Raw genomic sequence first — 22,827 nt, 5'->3', positions numbered from 1 at the left:
ATGTAGTTAGCTCACTTAGTCACAGGATTTAATGAGACTTATAAGACCACACACAGTGTCTCAAACTCATGACAGTCCTGACATGAATACAAAATATTTTTTGAAGAGAGTCTGCCAATTTTAAATTTCAGAATTTTAAAGACACTTGCAGAGCCTCAAAGGCCATTCTCTCAGGAGTGCTCTTTCATGTAGCAGCTGCTAAGAAACTGAAGAGTCATGCCAAAGACAGATAAAATAAGATTAATCTATGTTGCTATTTGTTTAGTTTACTAGCTGTTGTTGAAATAGATTGGTTATTTAGATTCTTGGTTTTATTGCTGTTTCACAAGGTTTTACAGAAAGTAGGAAGTTAAATAGTGAGCTCCTTTCATTTTCCTCCAATGAATGTCAATGCTGGATGATTTCCATTTGTGTCTTGTGTTATGCATGTCATTTTGAGCTTTGCTCTTGAATTTCTCCTTGCACTCTTAATTAACAGAACTGCCTAATAGGTATGTCTCAGCAGTGTCTTTGTTTTTATTTTTTACCTATAGTGACATTCCAATTTACTACAAATTATTGAACACTACAGTAATATTTAAAATGTGCTTTAAGTAAAATTAAGGTACAAGTGGCAAACTGATTCTCCTGGAAATCTATATTTTTGCTACAAAGTGGAATTATATTTTGACTATAAAATTTGATTTTGAACTCCACTGTCTTTTTTTTTTATGAAAAGCTATTTCTATCTTAAGGTTCTCATACCCAGTGAAGTGTGGATGCATTCATTTGCATGCAAGAAATTCAATGGTAAACCCATCAGCTCACCCTGAGTTTGTGGGAAATAAAGCAGAAAACCCACCTTCATGCATGCCTGCTTGTAGACCAAGAGACCAGAATTTCATTAGTCTGTCCCCAGAGGGGGAAGAATAGGGCAAGACTGAGGCATAGTCTCTACCAGCTGAGCATGTCTGTGACTGGCTGTAGAGATTCAGCAGTTTTATTTTCTTCTTAAAAGGAATTACTCTGCCTAAAAAGCTGCAGTTCAGCCACTGCTACACTGCTTATCCTCACCTTGAGCAGAGAAGAATGGTTTCTAAAGCTGCATGGAGTTTCACTGCTATTTCTATCAGCCTGTTGAGTTTAAAGGGACTTCAAAGAAGCAGGGTATTAAGCACGGCTACAAGGGCTCAAGTGTGAGCCAGAATAAAGTTTGAATCCTTTTACCACTTAGCACACAAAAATGGCTCTGAATTAATTTGTGTAACAGACAGTAACCAAAGGACAGAGCAATAGATGAGCATTTCAAAATTTCCTCTGCCCTCATGTGAGAAGATGAGCTCTCTGGAGCTGTGGCTGTACTCATATCCTGCACACCTACACTGGGAGCAGACTGAGCATGGGGAATTTTTACAGGGTGATGTCACTACACATGCATGGTGCGGGGAAATAATTAAGAAAGCAGGTCCTGCTGAACAGCATGGAATTTGCAATGAACACTCTTCTGGAAAGGGTGGGCTTACAATAACTTTAAAATGTCAAAACTGCTGAATATGCAGGTTTTTCTCTTTACGTTTCCTTGGACAATTGCATTACAGAGTTGGAAGTGTTCTTTCTATGTACAGATGTGGAGTACTGGAATGGCAGCAGAACTACACATGGGGCTCCCAACATGAAGGGACTTTCTGTATTGGTTCTGTACAAGAGAAAAGGAAGACTTGCTCATGTGTTTTGGGTTTCTTCTGGTGTTAGTATCACGTTGCTATTGAGTATTTGTGGTAACTCCATTTAAATTAACAATGCTCTCTTTCAAAAGAAAACCAGTTCAGTGACATTATGATGCATAGCATGCTTCAGATTGAGTCTGTGGGAAAAGGAAAAATATTTTGGAGTAGGACTTCCCTGCAATATTCAACAAAACATATTGGATCATATGATGTTACCAACTTCAGTTAAGCTGTAAATTGTATTAAAAATCCCTTAACGGTGAAGAAAATTCAAATATGATTGAAATTGGTGTCTTGCTAATGAAAAGGCAAAGTTTATTTCCTGCTTATCCCAGTTCACCAGTTCCAAGTAATAATTATTCTGTATCCATAAAATAAGTACTTTTACGTAATGTATTGGTTTTTAGTAGAATGATTTCATCTAGTAAACAAGTTAAACATCAGGGGAGGGGGAAAATGTGATTTTTTTCCTCATTATAAATTAGTTCTGGTATACTGATTTATTTGTGTTAGTCATAAGTACAAGAAGTGTTTTTAGGATGATGACACAAATTCCTCGGAGGCTATTTTTTTGGACAGGTTGCAGATGTTTCACGAGAATTTTTTTGAAAAGTATTAGGCAAATGAGAGAGCAAGTCTCAGTCAGGCAGATAAGATTCAGTCTCAGTACAGGGATTTTATTTCCATTTCCTTTTTTTTTTAATGAGTTAACAATCTTCTGTTCTAGCTTTCTTCAAAAAGCTATGCTGGGGCACCTTTCTGCTAGAAGCACCATGTTTTTGCCACATTCCAGGAGCAGTCAGATGTCTAATGGCAATTAAGAACCTGAAGTCAAATCCAGTTTTATGGGCTTACCCCTAAAAGTGATAATGACCTTACTTGCTTTTTGCTTCAAGACCAAGTGCCTGTTTTGGTCTTGCCTTTAATTTCATTATATGCCAGCTTTCATACAAATAGGAAGAAAAAGAGAACAAATCCATGCAGAGACTTTAGTTATGTTGCTAAATGTACAGGAGGAGTTTCCACTCTTCAGCTCTCATGATGATTTAGAAAGATGCAAATAATTGAGACAAAAGATAAAAAGCCCACACTTGCTGGATATAAAGATGCAGTCTGCTTTTCAAGAACAACTATAAATTAATGAAAATTAACAACTATAAATTAATATAAATTATGAGTATAAATTAATTTTGGTCCCATGGAACTATTCCTGGGTTTTATGAATTCCTCTTATACCTCTGAATAATATATTATTATTATTTCTTATGTTTTCTAGAAAGCATTAATGGTAAAACAGAGAGGTGTGTAATCTAACCTTAGCTACTTTGAGAATACAGGAAAATAACAATGGAAGGTCTGGTATACTCCTGTGTGTAACTAAATATCTGTTTAGCTGCTCCTCATTTCCACTCATGTCCTTTGAAATTAATGAGTTATGACCAGCAAAATAAATAACAAAAAAAAAAGGAAAAAATATAAGATGTACAGAACAGTATCATTTAGTAATATTTTAAATATGATAAAATTTTTGTAATAAAGGTAATTGCATGTATTTCTAGCACTAAGAAACTGTACTATAATAATCCGTGGGGGTTTTTTTTGCTATGCCTTTTGTGGTACTGTACTTAAAATTTTAACTGAACTGTCTTTGAAACATAAGAAAACTCATAGTTTCTAATTTTTTTCATGAAATATTTTCTTTAAATACTCTTACTTATTAAAGATAAATTTTCATGGTGGTCTAATTCTGATCTCTTTCTTGCAACACATTAGACAGAATGTAAGCTCTCTGCCATTTAGAAAAAAAGTCAGGTTTGCTCATTGCTGTGAACCCTCTGTCCTAAAGCAAAATTTCATCTTCAGCACTGTCACTCTATGGAGAGATGTATAAGTTAGAGTGTGCCCAACACCTGTTCCAGGCATTGCATGAACATATGGTGGTGTCTATCCTTGTCACAAACAATCTTTTACTTCATATTGTGAACTGGCCCCTGGCAGAAAACCGAAATGGTGGGAATTAAATGGCTTGATGCTCTGAAGACAAAGGAAGAACCAGAGTAAATGATCTCAAAGTGGGCAGAGAAGAGTTAAATCCCTGTGAGAATTTCCCCAGGTGGTAAATACTGAAACCTCATGTTTGAAATTACATCTTGCTGTGGTAGCTCTGAAGAAATGGAACCAGATGTGCTCATCATTACCCATCAGGCCACCATGGCAAGCTAATTTTGCCAAATAGCCCGAATATACACAAAGCTGTAATGACCTTTAATTCCTAACAGCTTCAGTAGATCTTATTAAAAGCAGTGGTGGGCTCTCAGGGATCAGAAACTACTGGTTTCAGCTTTCAAACAGGCTGTGTGAGGATGCTAACCCCAATGACATTACAATATAAGATGTCTTATGAGCAAAAGAACTTTTATAAATAGTACTAATTAAAACATGGAAGAAGAAGATGAACTCATGAAAGGAGTAAGAGAAGTTTCTTAGCAATCATTTTTGCTTTCTGCAGTTTGAGGAAAAAAAATAAAGAAAGGAGATTGTCATTATTTCTGTTCTTAAATCCAAAGACCTGATGGATGATAGAACAATGTAGGAATTCAGATACTGGGAAAGGAATTAGGTTTTATAGTCATCCATAAATGTTGCAATGGCAGTAAAGTGTTAGAATACATGTTACAAGCATTTCTACTAGGTTCGCTAAATCATTTCTACTTCTCATGGTAGTTGGAAAGATGGAGAAACGTGGACTATCTTTTTATTGGTCTTTGAAATCTCAGCAAAATACCTATCTTCAATACACGGCTATTCTGTTGGACTACATTCTTTCCTCAGTGAAGTTATTGTTGCTTTCGCATCAGCAAAATTCCTTACTCCTCATAAGTAAAAAACTACTTAAATTTTCTGTAATGAGAAAGTATTCCAATTTGAGATCATCTAATTTTATTGCTTCACATACAATAACCTATTACAAGATACTTAAGAAATTTCCCAAATTAAATTCATTAGCAATATCTACATATATATCTAATATTTGATCAACAAATTGAGAGGTTTCATCTCTTACCTAATATCTCATTTTTCCATTGTTTTAACTGCATATTCAGTTGAAGAACAAAATCTCCAGAGGATTATAAAACAGATATACACCAGCCAGCCTCAGTAAGGTTAGCATACCATGGAACATAACTGTGCATATACCTCACTGCACTACCACATTTCTAGAGGGGTACAGAAGGAGGTTTCTTTTGAAATTATACAAAGTGAACGTATGTAATATCTTACTATGTCAGGTTGCAGGCCAAACCCTTAAAGCCTAAAGATGACAACTTATGCCCATAAGAAATGGAACAGATTTTATCAAGTACTTTCAAAGGACAGACCCAAACTGAAAAGTGGCTTCAAGTTATATTAAAAAGCTTCCATGGCTGGGAAATGAGCCAAGGAATCTGTGTTTCTACAATACTTGTTCTGATGCCAGTGATAAATATTTGTGCAGTAATTTTCTTTCCTGCTTGAAGTATCTGAGTGCTTGTTTGAGGGTCTTAACAGACTACAAATAATTTCATCTTCCAGTGAACAAAAGATTCAAAATCAAATTATAGAGGTTACTACTAGAGTAAGAAAATTGAGAAAATGATATCTGAACTCAAAAATGAAAATGAACCATATAGAATTATCAAATGTGCAAATTACTGTGTGAGATTTTATGAGATTTATAAGGTAGAAGGTTAGAACTGCAGGTCATAGTATTCTTTTTGGCTCAGAAAAGGAACTGTGGCTTTCCCATATGATCTGAGACACAAAAATGATGAATTGGCAGTCAGCTAGTAAACAGCTCTCTGGGAATTCTGGATTGACCCCAACATTAGATTTAAAGTCAAAGAACAGTCTTATTAGAGAACTTTATTAGAAAAATTTAGAGAAATTCTGACTATGAGATTATTTTTGCTTAAGCATTCTTCCTATCTCATTCACTTTATTGTAGAAATCCAGAATATTAATCTACATAGCAAGAAACATATATATATATATATATATATATGTATACGTGTGTGTGTGTGTGTGTGTGTGTGTGTGTGTGTGTGTGTGTGTGTGTGTGTATGTATGCATGCACTGTATGTAAAAATATCAAATTGAAAAATCATATGGAAACATGATCTTCCTTTTCTTTGTTGATGCAACTGTGAACAAAACCACTCTAATTCTGGCTGAAAGATTGAATGTCCGGATTTTATCAGTACTGTAATCCTCATTAAGTTCTCAGGCTAAAATGTGTGGTGCACAGAGGAATATGGTCAGCACTTCTGTATTTGAAGTTGGAGTTGTGGATATGTTCATTCAGCAAATTCTTGCAGCAGAAAAACAAACAAATTCATCAACATAAATGTCTGATTGCAATCCTGTTTGTCTTGGTTCTGCACAACAAGACATTTTTAGGCAGCACCTTCTCGTGTTAGGAAAAAGACAAGAGTTTTTCTTCTTCAGGTCCATTACATGAAATTAATTCACTAGGCCATCAATTAAAAGCAGAAGGGAACAAAATCAGTGTTCTACTTAACTTCAGCAACTGTCCTCAAAATTATTATCTAAGGTTTCTTAGCTTTTTGAATCCTACCAAACTTTCAGTTTAATCTGAACTACCTTATAGCAAGATCACTCAAATTTATATCTCCCCCAAGCTATCAAGCACTCTTAACAAACTAATTGATGATAAAGTAAACCCTCTCTCAATCAGGTTGCTCAGTAAAGTTGTTTTCATCTGCATTGAAAAACGTTATGTTTTTTGTCTCTGTGTGGGGTTCAAAAAACCAGGAATATTTGATTAACTACTGATCAGAGGTAGCATCATGGCAGATGAATATCCCATACTTGAAGGTTTAACTTACCATCCTCGAATTAATGTGTTTGGGATGAGGGGAAGTAGGCATGGAAAGAGCTAGTGTATCAAGGTAAGCACAGCACACAAAGCAGCTGTGTACTTCACTGAGGCAAAAATCAAGATGTGTTGACAAGTAGCAGATATGGAGAGAAAATAGAGGATTGAGGTCAGGCTTCTTTTGCACCAGCTTCTGGGAACATTTCACAGTCATGTCTCTGTGCCTGAGTTCTGAATACTGACTGCAAAGATGGACAAATGATATTTCAAAGCATGAGATGTCATATAAAAGTCTTGGGTGGAAGTGAACTGCTTTCTTGGCCTTTTGAAATCATACTTGCTTTTATGTATTTCACAGATAGTGACCTGGAAGACTATCAGATTAATGAGCAAAGTAAAAGCAAAAAAGACATTGTACAATCAATAATATATGAACTCTACCTGAGACAACACAAATTTCTGTTTTTCTCAGTGCTATGGACCAGCATCAGCTTAAAGCCTTGACATTTTCTGAGGTGACTGGTGGTGACAAGCAGTTACCCACCAAGCTCTTCTTGCCCATGGCTCATCAGGGCAGGCCAGTTGTTCCTTGAGCTCACATGGCAGATTCTTTGCTACTGCAGGATGGCTGCCAAAACAGAACTTCATCATCAAGGAGTTCTTGCAGAAACTCTGAAAGAATGCTGTGAAATTTGAACTGAATACTGATAGAGACTAAGAGCCTTTTGGAGCATCAACAAAAATATCATCTAAAGCTGAACAGCCTTATATTGGTTCTGTCTTATCTCTCCCTGCCAAATGAAATTGTATTGGTACACAAGAGAGACCTCAAAATGTGAAAGAAGAGAAAAGCAGAATGCAGACTTCCTTTTTCCTTATGCCTTTCCAGCAGTTTCTATTAGTTCAGGTCCCTCAGAAATATGTGTCAAACTCTCATCCCTATTTGTGAGAAACTGCAAAACATAAACCACTCTAATTTCTAATACAGTATAATCCAAAAGCTACAACAATGGATAGGCTCCATTCTATTTTCACATAAGAGAGCATGAGAAATTAAAGATGCATTTGAAGTCAAATCACAAGAGACATGGGTGTGAAGTAGGATGAAGTAAAAAAAAAATCTTACATCTTTGCACATCTGGTCACAACTTTATAATATATTGCTTTGAAAATAGCTTCTCAGATCTTATTACCTACTTTTGCTAGTGTATTTTTTTCTGCTGCCCAACTAACTGACTGACTGGCTAGCTGTTATAAATTTATTTTGTTCTTTTTTTTGTATGTTTAATCTACTACTTGGAAGTAGAATCTGCCTAAACATTTCTCTCCTATTATTTTTATTAGCTGCCTCTGTATAAGATAAACACAGATACGTGCACCCTTAGACAAACACATCCATAACTCAAAAAATAAACTATACTGCTAATTGACCTTCAAAGAGTTTGGAAATACTGATATCATTGAGCAAACTCCATACATGGAGATACTTCCTGCACTGGAATAATTTGGCCCATTTTTTGTTTTCCCATATTCCTGCAAGTTGGTGAACAGGGCAGTGCAGGAGGAAGCTCAGTGGATTGGTAAGGTCTCTCTGCCTGTTCTGGTATGAGTGGCTGCTGCTTTTTTGTGGGGGTACATAATACCTACTTCTATGGATTCTGATGTTATTCTCTCCTGCTGAGCACTGACAGTGGTTGTTTAACAGATTATAATCTCTTCAAATTGATCTCAATTTCTTTCACAGTGCTGCAACATTTATTATTAAGGATATTGATCAGTCATGCAATCAATGTGCTGTGATGTTTCTCTCTGTTTCATTCCCCTCAAAAAAATTAAGTGCATGGCTACATAAAATGCAAATGCAAGTTTAGTCAGTTTTTGAAAATTCACTTCAACCTCTTAATAGGATGTCCACTGAACAGAAAGCTGTTTTGCCAGCACTAGCTCTATTTTCAGTGATAAAAAGCTGAAGGAACTAGTCTTTGGAAATGGTTTAAATTCTTATAAAAGCAATTCTATAATATGTAGAGGATAATAATTTTTATAATTAGAAAATATAAGGCATTTGTTTGCACAGAGATACTATACAGCTTCTTGGATATGTTGGGGTTTTTTCTGGTTTTTGTTTGTTTTTGTTTTTTCTTTTTTTATACTGTTTTTAGCCAAAGAATTATTCAGTGAGTTCCTAAAGTGTAGCCTACAATATAAGTAGGCTCCTTCCTGTGTCTGCTCCAATAGTGGCATTCCCTCAGAGTAATAAATATTCTCTATATGGTAATTAAGTTTAGGCATGATTGTAAATGCAAAGTTCACAAGGTTGCCATTAATATTATCTTACATCCTCATTTCCTGTTGTCTTCATAGCTTAACATGTTTACTTTTAAAATAGAACATAATTAGCAAATCATATAGCTCATTTTTACTGAAAATAGCAGCTTGGTGAAATGCTTCTTATCATTTGGGGCTGACCTTCCCACAGACTGCATATCCTGGAACAGAGTATTGTAATAAGAGAAATCAGTTCTTTTGAATCTGGGCCAAAAAGTAATGTAATTTGTCTGGCTGCCCCCCTCCTTTCCAGCTCTTCTCCCCATCTCCCCAGTAACACTCACATATGTGAGTTGGAGTTAAGAAGTTGCAGTTAGTAAACAAAACAAAGACAAAAACTGCTAAGAAGTTAATGAAAACATCAGTAAGTCATAGCATCTGGATCTCATCATCCACCTCTGACGTAAGGAAGATGTCCAGATGTTAGCAGAACTGTAGCAGTTGAAATATTTTGTGAGCAAGACTCCTTCCAAACAATCAGATACAAAGCAGTTCAGCACTTTCAGCAGTTTTTAGGAATGTTTCAAATATATAGTGGTCTTTTAGATGTGCAAAAGGCCTGCTCAGTGCTGAAAGAACTCACGGTCTCAGGAGCTGGGTCTGGGGATTGTGAGCCTCTGCCTTTGGTAAGTGCACATGAATGTTCAAAGGGCAGGAGAAGATGAGGCGTCCTGATTGTCTGTCATTAGCACAGACTTCTAGCAGAGACACAATGCTGCTTATCTCATGCTATCCAGTGTTTAAGACTAGAGTTTAACAATTTCCACCATGATGAATTACAAAACTGGGCCTGGAGAGAGCAGGCCATAATTTTCATCTTTCTCACTCATTTTTAATCCCCATTTGACAACGTGTACCACATATAAGCCTGCATGCTGAAAAATATGGGCTGGTTTCCTAACAGGTGGTTGCCAGGTGTATTGCATCTTTCCTTCCACTCCTGTCAGAGCTGCCTGATGGAGCAGTGACATTTTTCACATTTGGGTGCTCATTCTCCACGTGCAGAGTTACACAATTGCTCAGTTCCTCTTGGACACGATTTGTGGACGGCTCTGGGTGTGCTCCCTTCCTCCTTGACCCATGCTAACAAAGAATCAGTTTGGGGTCCCCACAAAAACAGTGAAGTTATTTCTAAAAATTCCTAATTGCTGAAGTGTCTGGGGACTGGATTTTCTGCACATCCCTAAAATCTGAGGCAGGACAGGACACTGGCTTGCTGTCTGATTGCTGCAGTCCTAGAATTGGCTACAATGACTGCAGAAAAAAAACAGAAAAATGACAGAAAAAAACCAGAACACTGTAAAAAGGGTGTATTTACATAATCTTCTCCAGCTGTTGTATTTTGAATGCATGAGGATTTTGTAGCAACCACTTTTACAATATGCTTAGTATACTGTGTTCTTCTTATTGTAAACTTTGACTAAACAGTGCCACTGTTGTTGCCTGATTACAGAAATGATGGTGGAGCTCCATGAGATAAATGTTTAAAATTTCACTAATGGAGGAAAATCGGAAAGTCATATAAAAAACTGTCCAATTGTTCGGTCTCCCAACAGTGCAATTTAGCTCAGTTGTATGAAAATATCTATTACAAATGTACAAGGCGACAGAGTATGCACACATTCTCCTCTCTTTGAGAGCTTCAACCTCTTTTGGCAGTAGACTTCAAATTAGAAGAATAAGAGGCTTGGAAACAAGACATTCCAGCAGCTGAAAATAAACACCAGCTTCACACTACAGGCACCTTCAACATTTTTTGGCACTTCTCTACATTTTCATGTAGAGAATAATAAATTGAGAAACAGAATATGGAATAAGAATCCAATGATGCATTTAATTCCCAGGGCCATTTTGAGTGAGTATTTTGACTGAAGGACATTGCCTTTAATGAATTACAGTCATTCCATGATAAAAACACCAATGCTAAAAAAGGCATACAATACAATACTCTAGATAGCTTATTGGAATTTAGTGCGGCAATATTTTCAAAAAATTAGACAAGTGTGTGCTATTTATGAAATGTATTACTTCTGGTTGCATTTGATATCTGAATTTGAAAGATGTGAAGAATAATAAGCTACAAGAAATGAAACTGATGTTTTCTCAAAAAACATGCTTACAATGTAAGCTTTTTTAGTAATTATATTGATAGCAGCAAAGCTTATGAGTACTCTCAAAGGGAGGAAACTGTGTATGGTAATGATATTTAACCATTCAACCAAAATAAATTATTAATAGTTTTTTTATTAGTTTTGCACTGGGTGTGCTACCCTTGCTTTATTGTAGACATAGCTCCTTCAGTTATCAGACAATTGTTATTTACTGTTTTCCTATTTATTTTCCATAAATTATGCTCTATTTACAAATATGTATAAAATCAATGGTTGATTATGCTCTACATCATGGTAGGTGGCTAGGTTGAGTATTTATATAATAGCCTGAGTAAAGTACCAAACCTGTAGGAGATTTTCTCCAGATTGGGGGTCAGTAATTTCCTAAAAATGCTGATAGAGACAAACAGTGATATATCTGAAGCTATATTTCAAGCGCTCTTGGGTTCTGCAAAGTATCCGTTTTCTAAGACCTTATTTCACCTACACACACTGTAAATCTTTCTCCAGTCTCAGAACAAAGCAAACACCTCAAGAAGTAATTTCTCTTCTGCATGAGCATAAATTCTGAGGACAGTTGAAATGTAGTGCAAAATTCTTCACTTAAGATGGGGCTTAAAAAAATTTGAAAGGAAAAAAATTCCTTTCTTTCCTTCCTTTACTTGCTATAGACAGCTACAGACATGCTTTGAAGTATAAGCAATATCTGAGAAATGTTTAAGAATTATTAGATATTTATACTCACAGACTTCACAATCTGTACATGAGTATGATTTAAGGCATCAGAGGTAAGAGGAAAGTGTAAGAGAAAACAGCAATTATAAATCCACTGGAAATACAGGGATGTTGATAATGGAGAACAAATTAGGCATCAACAAGAAGAGAGAGAATGCAGCAGATGCACACAATGTTCCTTGACAAGTCCAACAAATTGATAATGGCCAGTAGAAAGAAAAAATTAAATAGTGGTATAATTTTAGCTAATCATGATAAATTAAAGAATAAAAGGTCTACCCAAAGGGCCTTGCAGAAAATTTTTCATTAAGAAACTCAAAAATAACCCAGCCGGTACTAAAACCATGAAAACTAGATGAAAGTTGACTGATAATCTTCTAAAAGTAATCTAAATGGAAATGAATTGTTTGATGGGATTACTTTTACACCAACCCCAGAGTTCCCTCTTTGGCTATATCTTTAGCAATAGCTTACAAGGACATACAGAATCTTTCTGGATGACTCAAGTACTAGCAAAGTAGGCATAATGAGAATTGGTCTGTAACAGATCTTGGAAATTGAGTAATTTTGATTTCTTTGGCAATGAACAGAAAACAAAACCAATAAAAACAATGGCAGCAAAAGCCCACTTAAGTAGGCTAGAAGGTACAAATTAAATACATTCCTGGGGTAAATACAATATTGAGAAATTTTAGTGAACTTTAAATTAGAAAAAAAAGACAATTGAACATGAGACATGGTAAGTAGGTAAATAAACAATATCATTTCAACCAGAATAGCTGAAAGTTTATTTTTAAAATACCAAATAACAAAATTTTTACCCCACGCTTTCAATGGCTAAGCTTCTGCAGCAAAACTATCAGTAATTAATCAACCTCAGACTACCTACGCATTCTTTTTTTTGTCTATATACCAGAATTTCAGAAGACAATGTAACTTTTGCACCATAAAAAAAGCCCCTTAATTTAAGACAGGCACATTAGTAGTCAGTTGTATTCATGTATAATTCCAAAATATGCCGGTGAAAATGTAAAAGCCAGGATCTTTAGTGATGTTGTATGGTGTACATAATGGCTCTTAGTACAATGCAGATAAATGCTACATTGGATGATGTAAATTCAGAGAACAGTGAAGGCACTAGGAGAAATCTGTCTAAAATGTTTTGAGGGTATGTGCCTCTGAGAGCTGAGAATGATGCTTCCTGTTCTGTGAAAGCTCATTCTGTGCTGCTGCCCTTGTGCATGAAATCCTGGTCTCTTTGGGAGGTCTGTCCACTGAAGAAGCCAGAATGTTCTTTTCTTCCCAGCTGAGGATGTGGTCTGACATTAGTAAGGGGAATTAACTGGGAACTCCAATTCTATTTCTTGTGAATGCAGTAACAGGAAAAGTTACCACTTTTATATTGCCTATTTAGAGGCTCTGTCAACTTAAGTCTTCTTCTCTCCTTAGTCCTTATTTTTTGCTGGTCACTCTATTATCTGTTATCCCAAATTTTTTCTCAATTCTGGTGGGCATTTTAGATGTCCCAGAAATTGAAAATATTTAATGATTTACCTAGTGAATAATTTTCTACATTTTAAGATCTCCAGATATGACTATATACATGTGTCTAGATGTTCTTTTTCTCTGTAAATCAAGAAGGAGGAAAAAATACAGAGTAGAAAACCATGATCTGTGCTGCTATGATGTGACTGTGATGTGACTGCTCCTCAGGATAGGTATTTTATTTATAAATATATACTATATTCATATGCTATACCAAATTTATACAACAGTAACAATGTACCATAATATGACACAATAATATACCATATTTATATGAGTGTGCTCCACCTCAGCAGGCTGAATCCCGGGCGGCTCTGCCATGTGATGAGACAGCACAGGCAGTAACTCGGGCCTGGTGCTGGGGTTTGAAAGCAGCATCAGGATGCTGCTCTACAGTGCCCAGTATGGGAGAGCACACAGAGGTGACCTGAGAAGGCAGTCTGCATTCATTTGCATTCCTTTACTACACTCACTCAAAATCAAAGTGTTTTCAGCTACAGTCAATTAATTCCATGCAGTTTTAACAGCATCTCAAACATTTCGGATACCTTCTGTACAGGACTATTGCTGACTTTCTTTTGTGTCAGTAAGACTATATGATCATAGAATCTTAGAATGATAGAGTGGTTTAGGTTAGAAGGGATCTCAAAGATCATCTAGTTCCAGCTCCCTGCCATGGGCAGGGACACCTCCCATTAGACCAGGGTGGTCAAAACCACATCCAGCCCTGTCTCAAACACCTCCAGGGACAGGGAGCAACCTGTGCCAGTGCCTCATTACCCTTATATTACAGAATTTCTTCCTAACATCTAGTGTAAACCTACTGTCTTTCAGTTTAAGTCCATTACCCCTTGTCCTTTCCCTGCATGCCCTTGTGAAAAGTTCCTGTCCAGCTTTCTTGTAAGCCCCTTTTAAATACCGGAAGGCTGCTACAAGGTCTTCCCAAAGTCTTCTCTTCTCCAGCTATTCTTATCTAATGGAAAAAACGTTTTCTATGATATATTTTCTACTTAGGAAGTAGACAGTACTCCCTGTTTGATGATTATATCAAATTACATTTCATGAAGTACTATTTCTGTGTGCAGGCTAGAAGGATTTTTTGAAGGCAAAACATTTACTTTGTCTTGAATATGTCATGAAGAATGCATATTTCAGATTTTCTTCTTTCTTTTGCAAAGAATGTGTTTTTTTAAAGGCGTGTCCTGATAACACAAATTGCTGATCTAAGAGCATTTCTTCTTTCAGTGTCATGACCCTTCTTGACCATTTTCAGGTAGTCAGCAGTTTAAACTGCTGATATTCCAGAGAACAAACAGAACACCAACACAACTTGCTGTTTTGTTTCTCTCCCTGATTCTCTGTTAATCATGAAGTATTTTCTGGAATACACCCTGATATCTACTCTAACTACCTACTTCTCATTGGGAGTTTAGCCTGATTTTTAGGTTTCTGACAGACAGCAGCCCAAATATACTAGTGGACTGACAAGTCTGTATCACCAGCACAGCCTGGAAAATGAAACTGTCACAGTTTTCAAGGGTCCTCTAACATCTAAGCCTTGTATTGATAATAACTGTGATGGCTCATAACCAGCTGCCAAGTAGAATAAAAACATGCCGACCCTTATCAGAGCAGTTAAAGGGGCTAAAGAGTTCACGTTCACTCCCCGTTTCTAGGAATGTGACAGAGTCTCCAGAAATATAATTAGCAGTTGTTTAGCCTACAAATATTTGATAATCATATGCAAGGTTAAATATATACATTTATCAAGTTCTCTTTGTATCCTGATAAAATCTGCATACTTTCATATGTAGGTCACATTCTGAAGGTCTAAATTACATATCATTAAATGCTTTCCTATGTCAGCTGATGAGAGGGAAACAATTTTATAGAAGACAGTTGGTAGCAGTTGTTGTCTGTGGACACAGGCCAGAGGTACTTGGACTCTGTTGATGCAAATGCCATTCTGAACGTAATGATAAATTAAAAAGCTCACTTCAAAGCATTCACATAAACATCTCCAGCAGGTAGAATGGCAAAGAATCTCAGGATAAACAAGTGTCCAGCTGACCAGGCAGCATGCAGATTAAACAAAGGCTGACTTGGCCCCACTGGCTTCCCTTTTATAGATTTGTGTAATATGCATGCCCTTTCTCTCAGAATTTCTTTCCTCTCAGTGCTTCTTCCAGTGGAGTTTCAGCACTGCCCTGAACATCAGGACCTGTGTTGTGACTGCTGCAACACGTCTTGCAGTGGTTAAGGCCACCAAAGAATCCCAGTTTTATAAGACACTTTTTCAAGATGAAGTGGACTGTCTGCCCAGTTCTGTTTGCTGTGAAGAGAGGTTAATGTCCAGTGCTTTTATGACACTGCCATATTTATGACCACCTACAAAGCACTAAAGTAAATATGATGCCCCATCTCCTGTGACCATGAGCTTTTACTGTATAACAGTGTAAAGCTGAATTCCTCTGCCTAGAAAACTCACTCTCCTTTGCCATCAATGGGAATAGGCAAAGAATTAATCCAGTCACTTATACACGTGGGCAAAGCAAGGTTTTTATGAGTAGATCTATTTCAGAGCAGATTTTGCCCATGTGTTTCTTTATAGGCAATGACCACTCACTGCCTGATTACCCAATGTAATCAGTTTTGGAATCAGTACTCAACCAAATGTCTGTTATGCACTTAGCTACTCTTATTTCTGCAAAACGTAAACTCAGGAGAGTGATGTAAAAGTTCAGTTTACATTAGTAAGCCATAAAGTCTGCCTCTTGGTCATCTCATCCGATCTTATCATTATTCACATTTCTCCTCTCTCCTTCCTTCCCCCTGGAATAAACCACCCCCACTGTAAGCATACAAACAAACCAAAACAATCCCTCTGGCAGACACACCCATTGTGCATTTCTGCTGCCTTTTTTGAAACCTCTAAATGCTGCAAAATAAAAGTAACAACCTCAGCAGGGTGAATAAGAAGCATTCATCTAATAGACAATAAGAGAAGAGAAAAATAAAGTGAGTTAAATTATCTTCTTCTCCAGCCCTCTATTATGTTCTGCCCCCAGTTTTTGAATATTTGCAAGTCAAAATAAAAATGTGGACTGAAACTCTATAGATGGCTGGTAATTTATATCTCAGAAGCCTAGCTCTGGCATACCTGATACTCACGTGGAGCTCACAGCGCTGAAATCCTTGCCAGAGGAAATACCAGTAATTGCTCAGTGCACAGCCCTGATATTCCAACTGACACACTCCTTGGCTACAAAACACTCCGTAACGCAATTCACTGAAGCACATCACAGCAGTGAAGCACAAGGTCTGACCTAACAGCAAAATAAAATGCTTCAGCACACTTTAGTCTGAGGAATTTGTGCCATAATACTGAACCAAAATTCACTGCTGTTCTTCTTTTAACCAAAGTTTGTCTCATCTAGTTAGAGGAGCACACACAGTTCCACCCTAGGCACAGCACAGATGTAACATGACACACAAACAAAAGGCTGGAGAAATACTCAGAGGCTACAGCGACACAAATGCAAATGATACCTCTTATTACTGTCATAGATTTTGATCCCTTATGAATTTTAAAATATCTTTATGTAATGTCCTTCTCACCTGCCAGTCGTCTGTCTCTCGTGTTTTTCCAGATAACATCCAAGGCTCTAGCAGTGGAGTCCCTGATATGATCACTAAATGATCTCCTCAGAGGGGCTTTCACTGGGTGATGCATAATGCAGATCGATCACACATCCAGGTCAAACGGCTGTAGCTTAGCCCCAGGAAAAAGGGCATTCTCTGCCGAGGATCTGTTTGGATTCCTCTTTGCCAGGCAGGCAGGTTGTTACTTTGTATAATTTGTCATCAGCCTTGTGGAGCTTTCCCTTGAAGAGTCAGGCATTGCAGTTCTCACTGCGGATGCAGGAAAGCTCAGACTGCAGCCAGCCTACTGGAAAGCTGCCAAAATCTTACATCTGGAACAGTTTACAAATGAGCTAATGATACAGTCATTTAGATTTGGGGCTTTATTTATGGATATCTATAGGATTCTAGCTTCCTGTTTGATCAAATAACTTACCAGGCACATACTTGCATGCTCATTTATTAGGATAATATTTCCCTGCTTAGCTGATATGTCAGGTAATCTTTCATGTTTGGACATGAAAAAGGTAAGAAATAGAAGAGAGATACAGTAATTTTAAATATCTAGAGATCGGGTATTTTATTTTGTCACCATATTTTTTTTGCATTTTACTCTACTTAAGGCAGAGAATAGAGCCTGATTCTGAGTTCCCTATATTTAGTACTTCATGACACACACCGATGAAAGGAAATAAAAAATGAGAGGAAGAGGGGAGATAATGAAAAAGGAGAGGGAACTAAGCCCCCACACTTTGCTGAGTGGAAAGATAAGTTCCCATATGAAAAATATTTACCAATGTAACTGAGATTAATAGTCACAGTAAATGAAGGCATTTGACCTTGATTATTTTGACCTTTTTAATTGATTACTGTGTCCTGTGGCTTCCCTGAGGGAGAAAGGGAGGAAAAAAGGAGTGCCTGAGACTCTCTTTCCCTTTTTAATACTATGTGGTAATGTGTGAAGAGATGAGAGATACCAGTTTAAAAACCTAATACCCTCCATTACATGGGAAAACAAAACCTGTCAAATAAAGTTGTCTACACCTTCATTCTGCAGGTAGTCCTTAACTTTTTTTTACAGCAACTACAGTAATTAATATTAGATACCATTATTTTCTTTAGAAGTATTACATTAGAATTGATTGATTAACTTGTTGCAAGGTTGGCATAGAGAGACCAAATTACAGAACTGAGAGTTTTAACCCTTAACAAAGGGATTTTCATTCCCTTTGAATTTCTTCCTAAAACAAAAGTTTTTCTTTTCATAACATTAGAAAATTTATTTCACACTTTCCTATTTGTTGTTATTTTTTTCTGTTGTCTTCTCAGTTCCCCTCATTTTCACTAGTCATCATTTCCTTTAAGAGAAATAGTTATCTCACTCTGACAATGAAATGAAATTTATGAGATTTGCAATAGTGTAACTGAGGGAATAACTGGCTCATCATCTATTTAATGCAGATCATAATTTCTTCCCATCTAGGCCTTAGTCTTTTATCTTTATAGAGCATCTGCAAACACTAATGTCCTGTGTGTCTCTTTGAACAAAACAGCAGTGAGTGATCTCTATAGTCTGCTGTTGCTTTCCTCATTATCCCCCTCCTTTTTTCTGAGACCGGATAGAGAAAGAAGCAGCCAACTCTCCAGAGAAATTCAATATGATAACACACTCTTGCATGGTTGTGGTTCTTTTGTTGGGTTTTTTCCTTTTTTTTTTTTTTTTTTTTTTTTTTTTGTGTGTGTGTATGTGTTTTGTTTTTTTTCTTAATTATTATTCTTACAAAAATTCCTGGTAGAGCAAGTGTAATGCTTGAACAGGCAAATCCTGACAGAGGCTTACCTAGGCAAATGGTGACATGATGACCAGAGCACAAAGTATCTGTTTTGAAACATGTACACTCTGTTCAGATGAGATTTGCTGTTGTTGCTAATAATGAACAGCTCAGAAGAACATTATTCATTTTTAAATGAAGATGCAGTAAGCGTTAACTTAATCAGGAGCTGAATTTCTCTATTTTAGAAGGCAACAAGGGTGAAGACAGTCTCAACATGGTTTTAACTACCACTGGCCATGTCTACATTGCCAGTAACATAGCCCAGAAAGAATGGATTTATACAGAAAAATAAATGGTGCCAAAGTTTTGACACATCTCAAGGTAGAGTTGCTTTGAACTATGTCTACCTGCATCTTGTGACCTGAATGATTCCTCAGGATTTCATGAGTGGGTTGGAGATCACTGGCACACTACCAGGGTGCATCTTTTGTCTTGGTTTCATTTGAAACTCATCCAATTCATGTGCTCCAAGACTGCTTGGAGATATGAACGAAAGAGTGGTCTTGGGGGAGCCTTTTGAAAATCATGTGCCTAGTCTAGGCTCCAATGTCAATAAAAATATGCAGACCATTATTCATTTTAGAAGCTAAAACAACTTTAAAGAATTTAAAAATAAAATCAGCAACATACTTATATTTCTAATTAGAGTTTGATTCTTTGAGAGTTACTGTGAGTTATATTACACATGTTGACATAAATATATTTAAAATATTTAAAACAGTTCTTACAATCTGCTCAAGAAAATGGTCTGGAAAATGGCAAAGGGCAAAGGAGGAATAAACTGTAATGAAGCAGAGAAATACTGCTAAAAGCGTGTTTGTGTGATGCTACAACACAAATAAATAGGCAATTTAAGTAAAATTGTGTAAAGAATTAAATGTCAGAAATTTTTAATGGGTCATGTGCAAGTAAATAATTAGGTATAGATAGGCTAGAAATATGGATAGAAAATTAAGGACATTAATTTTAGAAAAGAGTAGACAGACATATAAATGGAGAATACAGTTAAAGGCAAATACATATGATCAGCAAAGGAAATCTTAGATTCATGATATCCAATACAGTCACAAAATGACGTAAGAATTTGCTATGCAATATGAAAGCACATGACTTTTAAGGATTTTTAAAATCATGTTAAAAGATGGTATCAGGGCAGAGCTGTGCTGCAATCTCCATTCTTGCATAATTTAAAAAATGCCCCTTAAAGAACAATACACTCAGTTTTGCTCTGCACTTCTCAATACCCACATGATGCTGAAAAAGCATCCATGAGCCAGGCAGCTGATGGCAGCAGGACCACTCCTTGACAGTGACAAGGAGTTCTGTGCTGTAAAACACCCATGTGTTCAGGGAAAAGCTGCTGAGCTGCCACAACCACTGTGCCATTATTCAATACTCTTGTTGAGAGCCCTACTCTGAATCTCAGGCAAGCTCCCCCTACGTTCCCAGTTGCTACTGCCCAAACAATGTCTGCTTATGTGGAGATATTTTCCATTTCAGCTCAGGCTTGTTCCTGCTCCCCTTGAGGGTGTAGCTGTTTTCACAGAGACATCTACCTGAATCACAGGCCTGCAGTTACTTGCAGATTGTTTGTGTGGAAGAACTTCCTCAATTTCTCTGGTAAACTCGTGCTTACAGTCTGAACTGGGAGAGGGGGCCATTGGTACCAAGTACAGATAGTACAGACCTCACCAAGAGAATCTTTGATGTTGGTCAACATGAGTGTACTAGATTAATTTGTTCTTAAACCAAACAGCTAAACTGGAGCACTGCGAATGACATTAAGGGCAAAAGGTTTTAATGTTGAGATTTACGGGTTGGCAAGGAATGTATTTTTAAAGAAAATGGAAAATGTTTTGCTGCTCTATTTGACAATGTACTGGAAAATCTCCTGAAAACAAATACCCTTTCTGTAACTTGGAAAATGCACCCTTCCATGTCTTACATCTACAATTCAATTAGCTGGATACAGATGTTACAGCAAAATGCATGCAAAAATAAGCAAAGTCCTAAACCACCAACCAGAGTCCAGATAAAATTTGTAATGCAGCTCTATCTTTTGGCTTCACTGTGTCTGGAAACTTAAGAATGACCACAATCAGACACAGATTTTTGTATTTGAATAATTTTGTATTTGAATAATTTTGGTGTTGACCACAGTCATAGTGCAGTCAATACTCCAGCTATCTTCCAGAATATTTTCATTTTGTTCAGTGTTTTCTGTTTAATGGCTGAGATGAAAAAAATACACAAAAGAGTAAATTCTTAAAAAAGGGATAGGTCAACAAAGATGTGTGCTGAATCAAAAATAATATGAGGGGAATCTGAAGGAGAGGGCTCTGTTGCTGACACGAGGGGGTTGCAGCAGGTGGTGTTGGGGGGGAGGTGATAGTACACCCTCAGGAGAGAGACAGCTGCCCACTTCATGCATGAGGAGCAGCATGCATGCCCAGGAAGAGTCTTTGTGTAATTCCAGAAGCAAATATTTACAGGGACCAGACCCTATCCTCCCTGCCCTGCCAGCCCTCCCAGCAGCTCAGACCAGCTCCACCCCTGACCCTCCCAGGGCAGTGTCCTTCCTGTCCCCCAGGCCTGACCTGCCTTGCCACTGCAACCACTGACTTCTCACAGTTCTTGTTTTGGAAATATTTTTAGAAACCTCTTGTCAGCATAAGCAAAGCTGTGCCTCTCCAGTCTTCCTTTCAAGGCTGAATCTACTTGTAAAGTGCTGCTTGTCGTTCTTGAACACATAATTCCCAAACCAGCCAAGGACAGGAGGCAGAGGCTAATTCCCTCTAACCTTACCCTTGCTCAGCACTTCCAGCTGAAGGACCTACGCTTGCCAAACCTATCTGTCCTTTGTCCTTTACTGGTTCCATCCATTCTCTGGTCTGCAAACATAGCACCAAAGACCAGACAAAATGCATTGGGTACTAGGATGGACAGGAATGGTGATATTGTTTTTAGTTCTGGCAACTGAGTCCAGAAATAAGCTAACAATTGCACAAGCCTCATGCTCTTCAAGCTTGCTCTAAAATGCAATGACTTCCCCTCTGACTCTTCATCAATGTGCAAATTCTTGTGTATATCTCTGGTTCTTCTGCATGATTCTGGCCCCTTGAGTCTGGAAGGATGTATGGATCCAAAATAGGCACAACCAGTCAAGAGATACATAGTTTTTAAACATGATGCCAGTTTGAGCTTTGCTGTGGCTTGTCTACAGACTGAAACAAATTGTGTGGCAGATCCAGAGCTCCTTTGCTGAGTGGTTTGCAGGTTCATGCCTGATCTGATGCATGAAAACATCTTTCCCCTTGTTAGAGAAACAAAGAATTCCATAATTCTCCAAAAGTATCAGAAAACAAAAGAATTATTCAGAATCAGAATTTTTGATCTAATCAAAAAAGGCTGCTGGGCACATGACATGTGTCATTTTTTCATGTCTCAGGAGATGTCTCTAAATGCTGTCTAGGAGACCAGGCTGGGAAAGAAGCACTTTGAATTTTGAATTTTACTTGTGCTGCTTTCCAAAAGAAAATCTGGTTCTGCAATATTTGCAGTATCTGAGAAATCTGATATGTAGCAGGTTGAGAAGCAGCCACCAATCAGAGTGAACTGGAAAGATTTAGAGAAATTCCTATGGAAAGACATGGAAATAAAATGTATTATGTTAGAACATAAACATTTCAGTAGAAGCTTGACAAATCTCAACAAAGTTCTTCATATGACAAAGTCACATTTTGATTCACTTGGATTTTTTTTTTTTTTTTATATCTGTTTTCCAGTTAGGTAAATTAAAAATATCCAGAAGTTTCATTTAGCACATAGGTGTCCTTTTGTGTAAACATCTGGGCAATTTATCAGTACATGGACTGAACCCTGTGTGTCCCACCATATTTTGCATTCAGAAAAGTGCCCCTTTGACTCCTGTCAACACCCTGGTGTTACCCTTTGAACAGCCTAGGGGCTAAATGGGTGCAGTCTGGAGAAGAGATATTAGACCATGAGAGAGTAGGCCAACAGAGAAAGTCTCCTGACTGCTGTCCATG

At 37.2% G+C, this 22,827-nt stretch overlaps 1 protein-coding gene across 2 annotated transcripts in view; it reads right to left on the bottom strand.

Annotated features, from left to right (window-relative positions):
- Positions 1 to 22,827, bottom strand: part of DLC1 (DLC1 Rho GTPase activating protein) — a 196,094-nt gene that overhangs the window by 77,818 nt on the left and 95,449 nt on the right. Inside the window, exon 1 of one of the 2 annotated variants that reach the window (XM_058024396.1) lies at positions 16,920 to 17,201. The exons of the other annotated variant lie outside the window; for it this stretch is intronic. Within the exon in view, the coding sequence (XP_057880379.1) occupies positions 16,920 to 17,034 (115 nt within the window). The 5' untranslated portion in view covers positions 17,035 to 17,201. Of the gene's footprint in view, positions 1 to 16,919; positions 17,202 to 22,827 lie in introns of those variants that run through there. 2 annotated transcript variants of the gene reach the window in all.

Source organism: Melospiza georgiana, chromosome 5, assembly GCF_028018845.1.
Source record: "Melospiza georgiana isolate bMelGeo1 chromosome 5, bMelGeo1.pri, whole genome shotgun sequence".
Taxonomy (NCBI): domain Eukaryota; kingdom Metazoa; phylum Chordata; class Aves; order Passeriformes; family Passerellidae; genus Melospiza; species Melospiza georgiana.
The sequence above is the reverse complement of the archived record's forward strand: the minus strand, read 5'-3'. Positions and strand labels throughout refer to the sequence as shown.